Source organism: Aricia agestis, chromosome Z, assembly GCF_905147365.1.
Source record: "Aricia agestis chromosome Z, ilAriAges1.1, whole genome shotgun sequence".
In the NCBI taxonomy this organism is placed as follows: domain Eukaryota; kingdom Metazoa; phylum Arthropoda; class Insecta; order Lepidoptera; family Lycaenidae; genus Aricia; species Aricia agestis.
The window spans coordinates 30,458,170-30,471,234 of NC_056428.1; the positions used below are offsets into that span (position 1 = coordinate 30,458,170).

The 13,065-nt window shown below is 34.9% G+C and overlaps 1 protein-coding gene across 2 annotated transcripts in view; it reads right to left on the reverse strand.

Annotated features, from left to right (window-relative positions):
• Positions 1–13,065, reverse strand: part of LOC121739013 (alpha-1,3-mannosyl-glycoprotein 4-beta-N-acetylglucosaminyltransferase A) — an 83,893-nt gene that overhangs the window by 15,808 nt on the left and 55,020 nt on the right. For both annotated transcript variants that reach the window (XM_042131319.1, XM_042131318.1), the window contains exons 6-7: positions 9,490–9,602; positions 8,992–9,220 (exon numbers count right to left, since the gene is read on the reverse strand). In XM_042131319.1, the coding sequence (XP_041987253.1) occupies positions 8,992–9,220; positions 9,490–9,602 (342 nt within the window). The remainder of the gene's footprint in view (positions 1–8,991; positions 9,221–9,489; positions 9,603–13,065) is intronic.

The following is a 13,065-nucleotide window of genomic DNA, read 5'->3' on the forward strand; positions in this document are numbered from 1 at the left end:
ACGTTTTTCTTATAGCTCACACACTTAATTCTTTCAATCAATAAATATTTACAAGAGTTGTAAACATTTAGATCTGCAAAAAAGAATGTTCCTCTAGTGAATCCCCGAGATACAACGAAAACACTGTTCCATTTTCCCTAACATCATTATCACGATCATACCTTTAAAATTTTGATTTACAACGCTTGCTAGTAAATAAGTATTAAATTCTACAAGAATGTAATAAATTTGCTATGCTGTAGCCTGTAAGTTAGGGTTGCCAACTTTCATAAAAACTGGAGCGTTTGGTATCTAAATGATGGCACCGTTGGGAAATAGGATGGATACTTGCAAATTCCAATTATTCATGATTAACTTTATTTATTTATTATGTTTCTATGTTGAAATCAATTTAGTATTATTTTAAAAAGATGAAGTAACATTATATTATATATTTTCTAAATACCATTTTTTTAATTGTTTGCTAAGAAATTATCCTGGACGTAACTTATTACGGTTTCTCGCCATGCTAGTTCCTGAACCAGTGGTAAGTCAACAATAAGAACAATTCTAAAAATATATTGATTAATTGTGATTAAGAACATTATTTAAAATTTGTTCAATAAAAGATAAAACATTTTTTATATTCACTCAAACCATACCGAAACGCCATTGTTGTTGCATTAAATCAGTAGAATCTGGTAATTGGTCTTATTTCCATTATCTTGTCTTGTGGTAGCCCTACTAGGATAATAAGCCGTTTTGCTGTAATAAGCTCCAGACGGTGTTTATTAAAATAAATTTGCTGTAGAGGAGTAGCCGGACCAACTGAAGCGGGAATAAAAATGTTCTGCTTTTCAACTTACTTAAATATTTACTTACGGACTTTATGTAATTCATCTGTACATAAGGTAGGTGTAAACAGAAAGTTATGTTTTTGAAACATTCTAATTACTGTAAGGGGTGCCTAATCTAATCTTCAAATAAGTGTTACTTAAAATATTCATGAATGTAAGATGTAGAATCAAAATAACGATAGCACAGTTCTTTTTATATGGATGTTTTATCTTATATCTTTAAACGAGCAATTCTTGTATAGAGCGTGTAACAAAAATAAGTGATAATACTTTAGGGTGTGTACGTGTTCCTTGTAGAGAGTTCACTGTGAAAGTTGCAGCACTGAAAGACGAAATATTTTTTTAACTTTTGTATGGGCAAGGGCCCGAACGTCACGAGTTTCCCCATACAAAAGTGAAAAAAAAATTGGTCTTTTAGCGCTGCTACTTTCACAGTGAACTCTCTACAAGGAACACGTACACACCCTAAAGTATTATCACTTATTTTTGTTACACACAGTATATATAATTGGAATCTCGGAATCGGTTCCAACGATTTTGATGAAATTTAGTTGATAGGGGGTTTCGGGGGCGATAAATCGATCTAGCTAGGAATCATTTTTAGAAAATATCATTTTAATCGTGTTTTATCGATCGATAATAATAATAATATTAAAATGTATTGTGCCTTGATTTGCCTATGTATTAAAATTTACCCATTCATGAAATAGCTATTTTCAATGACGCCGAAATTTTGAATTCAGAATTTCGAATTACCACAAACTCGTTAAAATAAACAAATTGACAATTGATTGATAAACGTATTATGAAAGTATCATTAATTATTGAAGTTATTTAATATTAATTAATGCTGATGTATAAAATTGTATGAAGGTTATGTATATTCCGGTTTTGTGGTCGTTAAAAGCACTCTCAAATAATTTCATTCACATTGTGACTGAGAGTAAGTGCTTCCGTGTTAGTTGGAAAATATGAAGATTTTGTAAAGTAAAAATGTATAATATTATACTTATTATTTTGACGTGGGAGAACCATGCTTCGGCACGAATGGGCCGGCTCGACCGGAGAAATGCCACGGGCTTACAGAAAACCGGCGTGAAACAGCGCTTTGAGCTGTGTTTCGAAGAGTGAGTGAGTTTACCGGAAGCCCAATCCCCTATCCTTTTCCCTTCCCTACCCTCCCCTATTTCCTTCCCTATCCTCCCCTATTCCCTTCCCTACCCTCCACTATTACCCTATTCCCTCTTAACAGGCCGGCAACGCACCTGCAGCTCTTCTGATGCTGCTGCAAATATGAATAATTAATTATTGATTGTTTATCTTTAACTATTAAAAAATTAATACAGTGCTAATATTATTAATGCGAAAGTGTGTCTGTCTGTCTGTTAACGATTAAATTGCAAAAATTTGGTATGGAGATAATTTAACACACTGTGCCGAATTTCCGCGGCGGATATTCCGCATGATTACGTCAGCATTGTCGTAAGCTTACGTGGTAGAGCCATACTTCGGCACGAATGGGCCGGCTCTACCGGAGAAATACCCCGGGCTCACAGAAAACCGGCGTGAAACAGCGCTTGCGCTGTGTTTCGCCGAGTGAGTGAGTTTACCGGAGGCCGAATTCCCTACCCTTCCCTTCCCTATTCCCTTCCTTACCTCCTCTATCCTGTAATCCTATTCCCTCTTAAAAGGTCGCCAACGCACCTGCAGCTCTTCTGATGTTGCGAGTGTCCATGGGCGACGGAAGTTGCTTTCCATCAAATGACCCGTTTGCTCGTTTGCCCCATACTTCAAAAAAAAAAAAATTATGCATTTGTATTAGCTACTTCTTTTCACATGACTGTATTCCTCGAAAGGTAATTGATGCTTTAGAATTTAGTTTGAAATTAATTCTCCTGAATTAAAATACATTTTAATCCTAAAATGTGTTGAAATTCAGGAGAATGTAACTTTAAGTTAGTAAGCTTCAAGAATCGGAGCATTGGATTCGGAATAGTCAATTAGTCAGTATAAACCGAAATTAGACGGGACCCGGCAATAGCTGAAACGTCAACCTAACCCCAAGAGGTTACCTATACGTAACCTCTTAAGAGGATACACCAGGTGCGAGAGAAATTGAAAATAGGTATTTGAAAATGTATTGCTGTCTCACCGATAGAGACAACACGACAAAAGTTCTAATAATAGAACAGAAAATCTTCGATTCGTTGTCCGCTGATTCCTTCTCCAAAACTTAACCGATTTAAGTACTTTTTTCATTAAGAATTAAAACAAGGCTTGAGCTGTGTTCCTATGTTTTATTTTTTTTTGTATATTTTAGCCAGTTTTGTTTTCTGGGTGTTTGAACACAGAGGAAAATTTGGCCATTTTTTTGGGTTTTTAGACGTTCTTATCTTTTTTAATTATTTTGAAATTAAAAAAGATAAGAAATTAAGAAAGATTTATTATGAAAAAAAAGAAAACATAGGGACATGCTAATAGTGGCCATAGATATTCAGGAAAAAAATCATAACTATACCGTCATTATCCAGGGAGGAAACAGGGGACAACGTTTGTATGGAAAAACAGAGGTGTGGACTCCTCTTAAGGTGGCTTTCGGGTCTTTGCCGCGAGCGACCGCGACCGATGAAAATTCAAACGAAATGCCACTTTATGACTTAGGCGATAGGTTTCATTTTACTCTACCTACTAGCTTTTACGTCGCCGCCGGCGGCAGCGTGGGTCGCCACCAAAATGTCAGTAGAAAATGACACTTATATTTCATATCATAAAGTAGCATTTTATTTGAATTTTCACTGGTCGCGGTCGCTCGCGGCAAAGATCCGAAAGCCACCTTTAGACACAAAATTACGGGCAATATACAGTTAAGAGGATACAACAGGGGCTAGAGAAATGAAAAAAAAGTACGTGTAATATCTATAGCTGTCTCCCTTACCTCAAGCCTATACCGCAGAACGCGATAGAGACAACTGCAGAAAATCCAGAAAATCAACGATTCGTTGTCCCCTGATTCCTTCTCCAAAACTTAACTGATTTAAGTACTTTTTTCATTAAAGATTTAAAAAAGGCTTGAGCTGTGTTCCTATGTTTTGCTTTTTTTGTATAATCTAGCCAAATCTGTTTTCTGGACGTTTGAACACAGTGGAAAATCTGGCCATTTTTTTGGGTTTTTGAACGTTCATATCTTATTTAATAATTAAATTATGAAAAAAAAGAAAACATAGGGACATTGTATTAGTGGCCGTAGATATTCAGGAAAAAAAATATAACTCTACTAGCATTATCCAGGGAGGAAACAGGGGACAACGTTTGTATGGAAAAAAGGGCGGTGTGGAATCCTCTTAACGCATAATTCAGGTAAAATATACCCTACATTTTAGCGTTAGAAACACCGCGATACAGCATTGAATTACCGACGCCCCCGGGTGTAATTTTGGGGGCAAAATAATGAAATCTTGTATGCTCAGTTAACGCCGTGCGGAACATGCTTTAACTACGGAATTTGTTATACATATTATATTAGACGAGCTTTTGCCCGCGACTTCGTCCGCGTGAACTTTAGTTAAATTTTGAAAATCGGTCCACAAATGACGTAGACGTTCGAGAACAAATACAAAAAAAGTAAAATATATCCTCCTCCTTTTCGGAAGTCGGTTAAAAAGTAGCCTAAGTTATTCCTTACTACATCAGCTATCTGCCAAAAAAAATCCCGTCAAAATCGCTCCAGCCATTTCAGAGATTAGCCGGAACAAACAGACAGACAGACAGACAGACATACAGACAAAAATTGAAAAAAAGGTTGTTTTGGTACCTACCCTATATACATCTAGTAAAAAAATATTCTTTTAATATTACAAACAGACACTCCAATTTTATTTATATGTATAGATGTATAGTTTTATTTATATGTATAGATAAATCCTTAGGGCCGGGACACATAAAAACGATACAACGTTGTGTCGTACCACGATGCGACGTCGCGTCGTGGGAATCTACGACGACCATCGTAAAAAAATAAGTCGCGACATCGTAACGTGCGTGGGCCGTGGCACGATACGACGTCGCGTCGTAGAAACTCACGATGCGATGGTACAGAATCGATATGTATTATGTCAAATGTCAATCATAGAAAATAGACGTCTTCACAATCACAGGTAGTCAAGTACATTTTGTTAATCTACATTTTCAGCATTTAAGGGCCAACTTAGAAATTTTCAAATTCAAATTCAAATTCATTTATTTTTGCATATGTGTGTTACAATAATAGGTCTTAAAATATTTTACTTATATCAAGTTCAACACATAGGCCTCTGTGGGCATGCAAAATTAAGTACATAATGAAAGTAATGTCATAAAGGTAAAGTTTTAGTTATGTAAAAATAAAAATGTCATAAAATAAAATAAGTCAAATTTTATAAATTTAAAATAGTCTAAGCAATATGTCATTAATTTCATTAAGTCAATTGGTATGGAATCTACCGCCATATAAACTGTAAAAGTCTGATAACACAGGAGTCAATTAATTTAATTTCAATTGCATGTCAATATTATTATCATTCAGATATTCTTCAACACTATAATAACACTTTTGCATAAGCAGATCTTTGACAGTTTTTCTAAAAGTAGGAATATTACTATCACCATTTTTTCTTATAGATACAGGTAGTTTGTTATATAATTTTGTTGACATACCCAGTATACTTTTGCACACTAGTGATGTTTTATAGCAGTTGGTAAATAACTTATTATCATCACGTCTGTTTCTTTTTATATAATCACAATTTTTGGGAAACAGATCTTGATTTTTATAAACAAACAGTAGTATTTCCAATATGTATAGTGATGGAAGTGACAGTATCTTATATTTGGTAAAATATGGTTTGCAGCTTTCAAACACTCCCAGGCTAAACATTGCCCTGATGCATCGCTTTTGCATTTTGAAAATAAGGTCCTTATCAGAGGAGTTACCCCAGAAAATTATGCCATATCGTAGTAGTGAACCAACCATACCGTGATACGCAGATAATATTCCATCTGTACTTATTATGGAACTTAATTGACGTAGAGCAAAGGAACAGCTGCTTATTTTTTTGGCTAATTGCTCTATATGTGGTTTCCAATTTAGTTTGCTGTCTATTGTCAATCCCAGAAATGTTGTATTATTTACATTATTGATTTTATTATTTTTGTAGTGGACATGAACTACTGGTGGTGCTTTCCTTTGTGTAAAGTGCATAATATTAGTTTTGTCAATATTTATTTTTAGGTTATTTTTATTAAGCCAAGATATAATAGATGTCAATATATTATTAATGTCAATTTCATAATTATTTAAAATGTCACAGGGTATAGTTACAGTACTATCGTCAGCAAATAATGTCAATGGTTTCTTAATTGATTTAGGAAAGTCATTTATATAAATTAAAAATAATAAGGGACCCAAAACAATACCCTGTGGCACACCGTAAATGAGGTATCTCATTTCAGATAGATACAGTTCTTCTAGTAATGTCTTTAAATTTAACCGTTTTATTGCTGTATACTGTTTTCTGTTTGTCAAATATGATTCTAAGAGCCTAAGTATGTTTCCACGTATACCATATGCTTCTAGTTTTTTTAAGAGTATTTTGTGATCAATATAATCGAATGCTTGGGTCATATTGCAAAATATTGAGCATACTGGATTCCCGCTATCCATATTATTCATTACTGTACTCAAAAAATCAAAAATGGCTCTATTTATACCAATATTCTGTCTAAAACCTTTCTGTTCTTTACAAAAAAAATCACACTTTTCAAAATAATTGTAGAGATATTTATAAATGTACTTTTCATAAATTTTTGATATGACTGATGTTAGGGCTATCGGTCTGTAATTTTTTAATATTTTCTTGTCACCTTTCTTAAAAAGAGGTGTAATTATTGAAATTTTGAGTCTTTCTGGAAACACACCATTTAAAATACATAAATTTAAGATGTGGCTCAAAGGACCTGAAACAATATTAGCGACAGATTTTATAATTTTTGTTGAAATTTCGTCATAACCTACACTTTTAGTGTTTTTTAAACTATTTATAATTTTATGAATGTCATTAGGTATACTAGGAGGAATAAACATTGAGTTTACTGAGGGTATTATATTCTCTGTGACATTTTTACCATAACCCAAGATGGGGTCAATTTTATCTATAAAGTAGTCATTAAATTTATTCGCTATTTCTGTAGGATTAGTTAATGTGCAATCGTTTACCGTTATTTCAGAAATATTTTCTTTTGGCAAATTGTATTTAGTTTGTTTTATAATATTCCAAATTGATTTCGACTTATTTTTGGCCATCTTAATGTTATAACTATTTTGAGATTTTTGAGTTAATTTTATGATTCTTTTTAATAATTTTGAGTATTTTATGAGATTTGATTTATTTTGGGGGGTAGGTACTTTTCTAAATAACCATAGTAATTTTCTTTTCTTTTTACATCCAAATTTTATTCCACGGGACAACCATTTTGGTTTTCTATTAATGGGGATTCTGATTATTTTATATGGAAAACAAAGATTATAAAACAGCTGAAAAGTCTCCATAAAGCAATCATAAGCAAGATTAGCATCCTCAATTTCATAAACATCACTAAAACTTAAGTTTTTTAGGCAATTTTTTAGTTTTATTATGTTTTCTGGGCAATAATCTCGTTGTTTTATTCGCCAATATTTTATAACAGGTGTTTGCTTTGTCGGGCAATGTATAATCTGAGCAGAGTGATCAGATAGGGCCAATTCAATCACTTCAGTTTTGCATGGTCTAGTAATATTGTGTGCAAAATTATCTAGGCACGTTTGGCTACTGGCTCTTGTGGGTTCATTAATGGCAAGTTTAAAATTATAATTTGATAGTGTACACCCTAGATCTAATGTAACAAAGTTGTTTTTTAATATATCTATGTTAAAGTCACCTGCGATAACAACTAACTTATTTTTCTTTTTTACCAAATAAGTGAGAAGCTGTTCTAGTTTATTAAAAAAAGCTACTTAGGTTGCATGGCTTAGGTACTCTGTACAAGCAAACAATAACTAAATTGTGATTTATTATTTCTACCGCACAACATTCAAATGAGCCCTCTACTGCTTGTTTTGATATATTATCTTGCAGTTCATTCCACAGTAATCCCTTTCTTATAAGGATGCATGATCCTCCCCTATTTTGATTCTCTCTGCAATAGTCCTATAAAGTTTTCCGTGGGGTATGGTTGTTGGAACGAAGTTCCTTATCGCGCGTTCGGCGTAAATCTGAAGGCTAGACAGAACGATATATGACCTTGATTTGACCTCGACACTTTTTTATTAGTACATGCATGTTAGGGGCAGATAGCGCTGATAGTAAGTATTCCTGTGCGTCAACTAGATGGCGTTTTTTTTAAATAAACAGTGACGCGTTGTTAGTATTTCTGGGAGTCAATAGATGGCGTTTTCAATGAGTTTTTTTAATTTTTTGAGTATAATATTATGTACATACAGGTTGAATAAAGGAAATAACTTCGTTACATTCGGGTGTCCCTTGACACCTCTCAAGTTTTTTGATCTTAAATAGCACCACATCCCGCAACTAGAGTTGCAGTGGTCGGAAATTGTGTTGAAGGGAAAAACAACAATACATTACACAATACAAATACTCGAGCGGCCACGTAGTCAAAGCTGTATTTTCTGCAAATTTCCCTATTCGATGGGGCAGAAAATATAATTGCTGAGCTGAAAATTAACTGAGTACCTAATTGGCGTGATTGCGGTTCAGAAATATCGGGAAATGCATGGCTTCATTGCGAGTCTTCACTTGACACTAATAAAATATAGGAGTAGAAATATACATAGTTTTCGAATCTATTATTCTGCTATTCTTTCTGTGTATTCTTTAATTATTTATATTGGTGTAACTCATAAATACTAAAAAAGCAAAATTAAAGATGCCTAAAGAATTAATTACATAACCTACTATACAAAATTTGCAATACGTAACAACGACGACAAGACTTACAAGATGTTTTTCCTGTGGGTTTAGTTATGTCCATAGTTTGTCCATGTGGTTTTAGTATAATTATATTGTTTCTGATATCTGTGGTTATGTCTTTTAAAACATTTCTAGTATTGGCTGAAAATACCTACCTGCATATAGTTCTTCCGAGCTATAACATCATCTTCCAACATGAGGTAGAAGGTTCCTTTAGATTGCGCGTACGACATGAGGTATATAGCATCCAGGTTTTGCTTGGTCCTCCATTTGACTCGTTTCTGAGAGTCACCCAAGCTGAGTGGTATGGCATCCAGGTCGGGGTAGTAAGAGGCGGATGGAGACATCACTTCTATGAGACCACTTGCCACTTGCTTCGGGAACCTAAGAGGGTAACATCAATTATTTTCTTATATTAAAAGGATTATGAAAAAAACATGGCACTCTGAAGTTCGGCTGAAATAAAGCGCCACAAAGAAGTCAGAGCCAAGGGGCGTATATTTTCTTCCTTTTTTATTCGGCTCAGTCTAACGACTTTTCGATCAAGTCACCTGCAACTGTCACCAGTCACTGTTCTGACGTGAGTTTAATATTTTCTAACCCACCCAAAAGTTCCCAACCCCATTAAAGTAAATTTCACTTGAAAATCTTACATGGATTCAATTTGATGTGCCGTATTGATGACATACTCGAGGTCCGTTTCGCCTACAAACACGATCATAAGAATGTTCTTCTCATCTGCTTCTGTTAGACCACCGACTAAATGCTGTTGAATAAATTAGAGTTAAAATAATCGGCCAAGTGCGAGTTGGACTCGCGCACGAAGGGAACGGAGCGTTATAGAGCGAAAGTTGAAAAAATGTGTTATTTTTTATGGGACATAAACTTAAACATTTATTTATTTTTCATTTTTTTATTAATTATTTAAACACAAATATGAGTAAGAATTCTCTGAGTATTTCAAGTGCCTATCTTTAGCTAGTATTGATTACGAGCAAAAAAGGCCAAAAAGTCACGTTTGTTGTATGGGAGCCCCACTTAAATATTAATTTTGTTTTGTTTGTTGTTATAGCGGCAACAGGAATACACAATCTGTGAAAATTTAAAAAGTCTAGCTATAGCGGTTCTTGAGATACAGCCTGGAGACAGACGGACAGACATCGAAGTCTCAGTAATAGGGTTCCGTTTTTACCCTTTGGGTATGGAACCTTAAAAAATAGTAATAACATTTGAAAATATCTACGACGAAAAAGTTAGGCACCGACTGTGCTGTCTTTTATTATTCTGTGTTGACTCAAGCTGTCTTTTTATGGAAAGTAAGCAAAGGCAGGGCTTGGGGTAATTCGACTGGAAAACCGTCTGAAGTTTTATTAAATAATCAGCTAGTAGCAAATAGTGAGGGCTCCTTAGAACAGATTATTTTTTGATCACCAAGAAAATTTGTGTGAGTAGTTTCATTTGCAAACATTTTGAAAGTGGTATAACAGAGATAGAAAGGATTTCATACTTTGATATGATGGTCCTAAAATATGGATTGTTCTATTTGTAGGACAATGTTACCCTTAAATTATATAACTACTAGATGACGCCCGCAACTCCGTTGCGCCAAAATTCGTTTATCGCGCGGGAACCGTACATTTTTCCGGGATAATAAGTATCCTATGTCCTTTCCGGGGACTCAAAGTATCTCCATCCCAAATTTCAGCAAAATCGGTTTAGCGGTTTGGATGTGAAGAGGTAACAGACAGACAGACAGACCGATAGACGGACAGACAGATAGACGGACAGACAGACAGACACACTTTCGCATTTATAATATTAGTATGGATTGATAACCTATCAATATGCAAAAATTCAGCTGGTTAGGTTTCCGTTTTAGGGTTCCGTATTCAACCAAGTTTTCTTGATTACAGAACCCTAAAACGAATGCGTAAAGCCGGATTGTAATTTTCAAATTTATCGAACCATTGTATGAAATTTTGTAAATTCTGTTCTCGTGGCTTGAATCAATGTTTAATTATCTGAGATTTATCTGACGTCTCGCTCATTTGAGCATAGTGAAGTTCCGTGGTAATCATACATTCTTAATTTTCACACATTTAAAAGTCCCATACGACTATTTTCGTCAAAATAGATTTAGTAGTTTCGGAGTTTATCTAACCGTATATAATTTAACAAGAGGATGAATATAGCGAAGTCGGTTCTTATTTAGAATTCCATCAGCTTTTCAGCGGGGCTAAAATTGTCACATTTAGCAATTCCTCTCAATCAATTCAGCAAATGAATTAGCAGCAGCAAAATTAGTACGAATTACTAGACATGAATGCAAGCAGACTTGCATTTAGCGATTTAAAAAAAAAATATATTATGATTCACAATATGATTCTCCAAAGCGACCATTTTAGCCCCGGAGGTGTAAAAGCTGATGTTACAAGATAATACATATGTATCACTTTCACGTGATGGAGTACAAAGGCGTATTTGTTGCAACAATATAGGATTACATGTACTTGAAACGTTTTGTTGGAGAACAAAGACGTCGTCTATTATGGGAACATAATGCACCACCGACGCGAAATTTGAATAAAGCGAAGTATTTTCGTTGATTTTAAATCGAGTAAGTTTCCCGTGAAACGTGGTGAAACCTGTAGCGCTAGCACGGCGACCAGCGGAAATGCGAAAGTATGGACAAACTGTGGAAATAAACCTAAGGTGCCGTTCCGATCTTTTTTCGTTCCGAAAAATTCAATTAAAATGCCACTTTATAACACTCTATAGTATATGTCATAATGTAGGATATTATTTGAATTTTTAGAACAGTAGTCTGTCATAAAGTGGCTTTTTAATTGAATTATTAGGAACTAAAAAAGATCGGAACGGCACCTTAAGTTTATATCCACAGTTTGTGACTATAGTCTGTCATAAATATTCACAAGTATTATTTTGCCATATCCACTAAACTAGTTGACGGCCGCAACTCCCTGCCGTTAAAATTCGTTTATTGCTCGGTAACCGTACATTTTTCCACTCGTAAAGTGGCATTTTAATTGAATTTTTCGGAATGAAAAAAGATCGGAACGGCACCTTAGGTTTATTTCCACAGTTTGTCCATACTTTTGCATTTCCGCTGGTCGCCGTGCTAGCGCTAATGATATTGAAAAGTCTTTTAAAGAATGTTTCGTGTGTTTTTATATCTAATATTATAGGAGCTAATAAAAGTGTGTTAATAATAAACCCCTTTTTTTCTTTTTTTTTGTATTTTTATGATAAAAATACAAAATAAGAAAAACTTGGTAAAGCGCTTTCCGGTCTTACCGCTTTAAGCGGTTTCTTTCTTTAGCTTCGGCACGAATGGGCCGGCTCGACCGGAGAAATACCACGTTCTCACAGAAAACCGGAGGCCCTATCCCCTACCCTATTCCCTTCCCTACCGTCCCCTATTCCCTTCCCTTGCCTACCCTCCCCTATTACCCTATTCCCTCTTAAAAGGCCGGCAACGCACTTGCAGCTGTTTTGATGCTGCGAGTGTCCATGGGCGACGGAAGTTGCTTTCCATCAGGTGACCCGTTTACTCGTTTGCCCCCTTATTTCATAAAAAAGATAAAAAAGACATAGATCTACATATTACGGAAAACATGTTTTAACTTTTACTTAAACTGTTCTTCTTACAACATCCTTATCCATCTGTTGATCCATCTAATATCAGTTGCACAGAATTTGGTGAAATTTTGTATGAAGATCTGAGTCCTGACTCCTGATAATACAAAAAAAATTACGCAATACGGATTCAGTGTGATAGACAGAGCAAATGTTTTTTTCTTAACAATTTTGAGCTGGACACTTGCCACATAACTTGGCTGTCTATTTTGATAAAACAAGTTTTTAAGTCGGTCTTATTGATCCAGAGAATACTCCGAACGATGTAACAAACTCACAAGCTCTATATTTATCATATTAGAATGTAAGTTGTAACGTCGCGTAGGTTTACACCATTAATCCTATTACCATCTGTTATATGCCGTTTATTTTTAAGTGTCGCTTACATCATATAAACTGTCTTATGCAAGCACTTTATACGATTACGTTTGTCGGTTCTTTTTCTATTTCCACGGTATTAAACGCTGTCAGTTAAGGGTTGAAATTAGACAAGACGAGGCGTCCGAACCACGAGACGAGTCAGACCTCAGAATTAAATATTGTATTTCGTGGCTTTTGCTAGTTTGGACCAT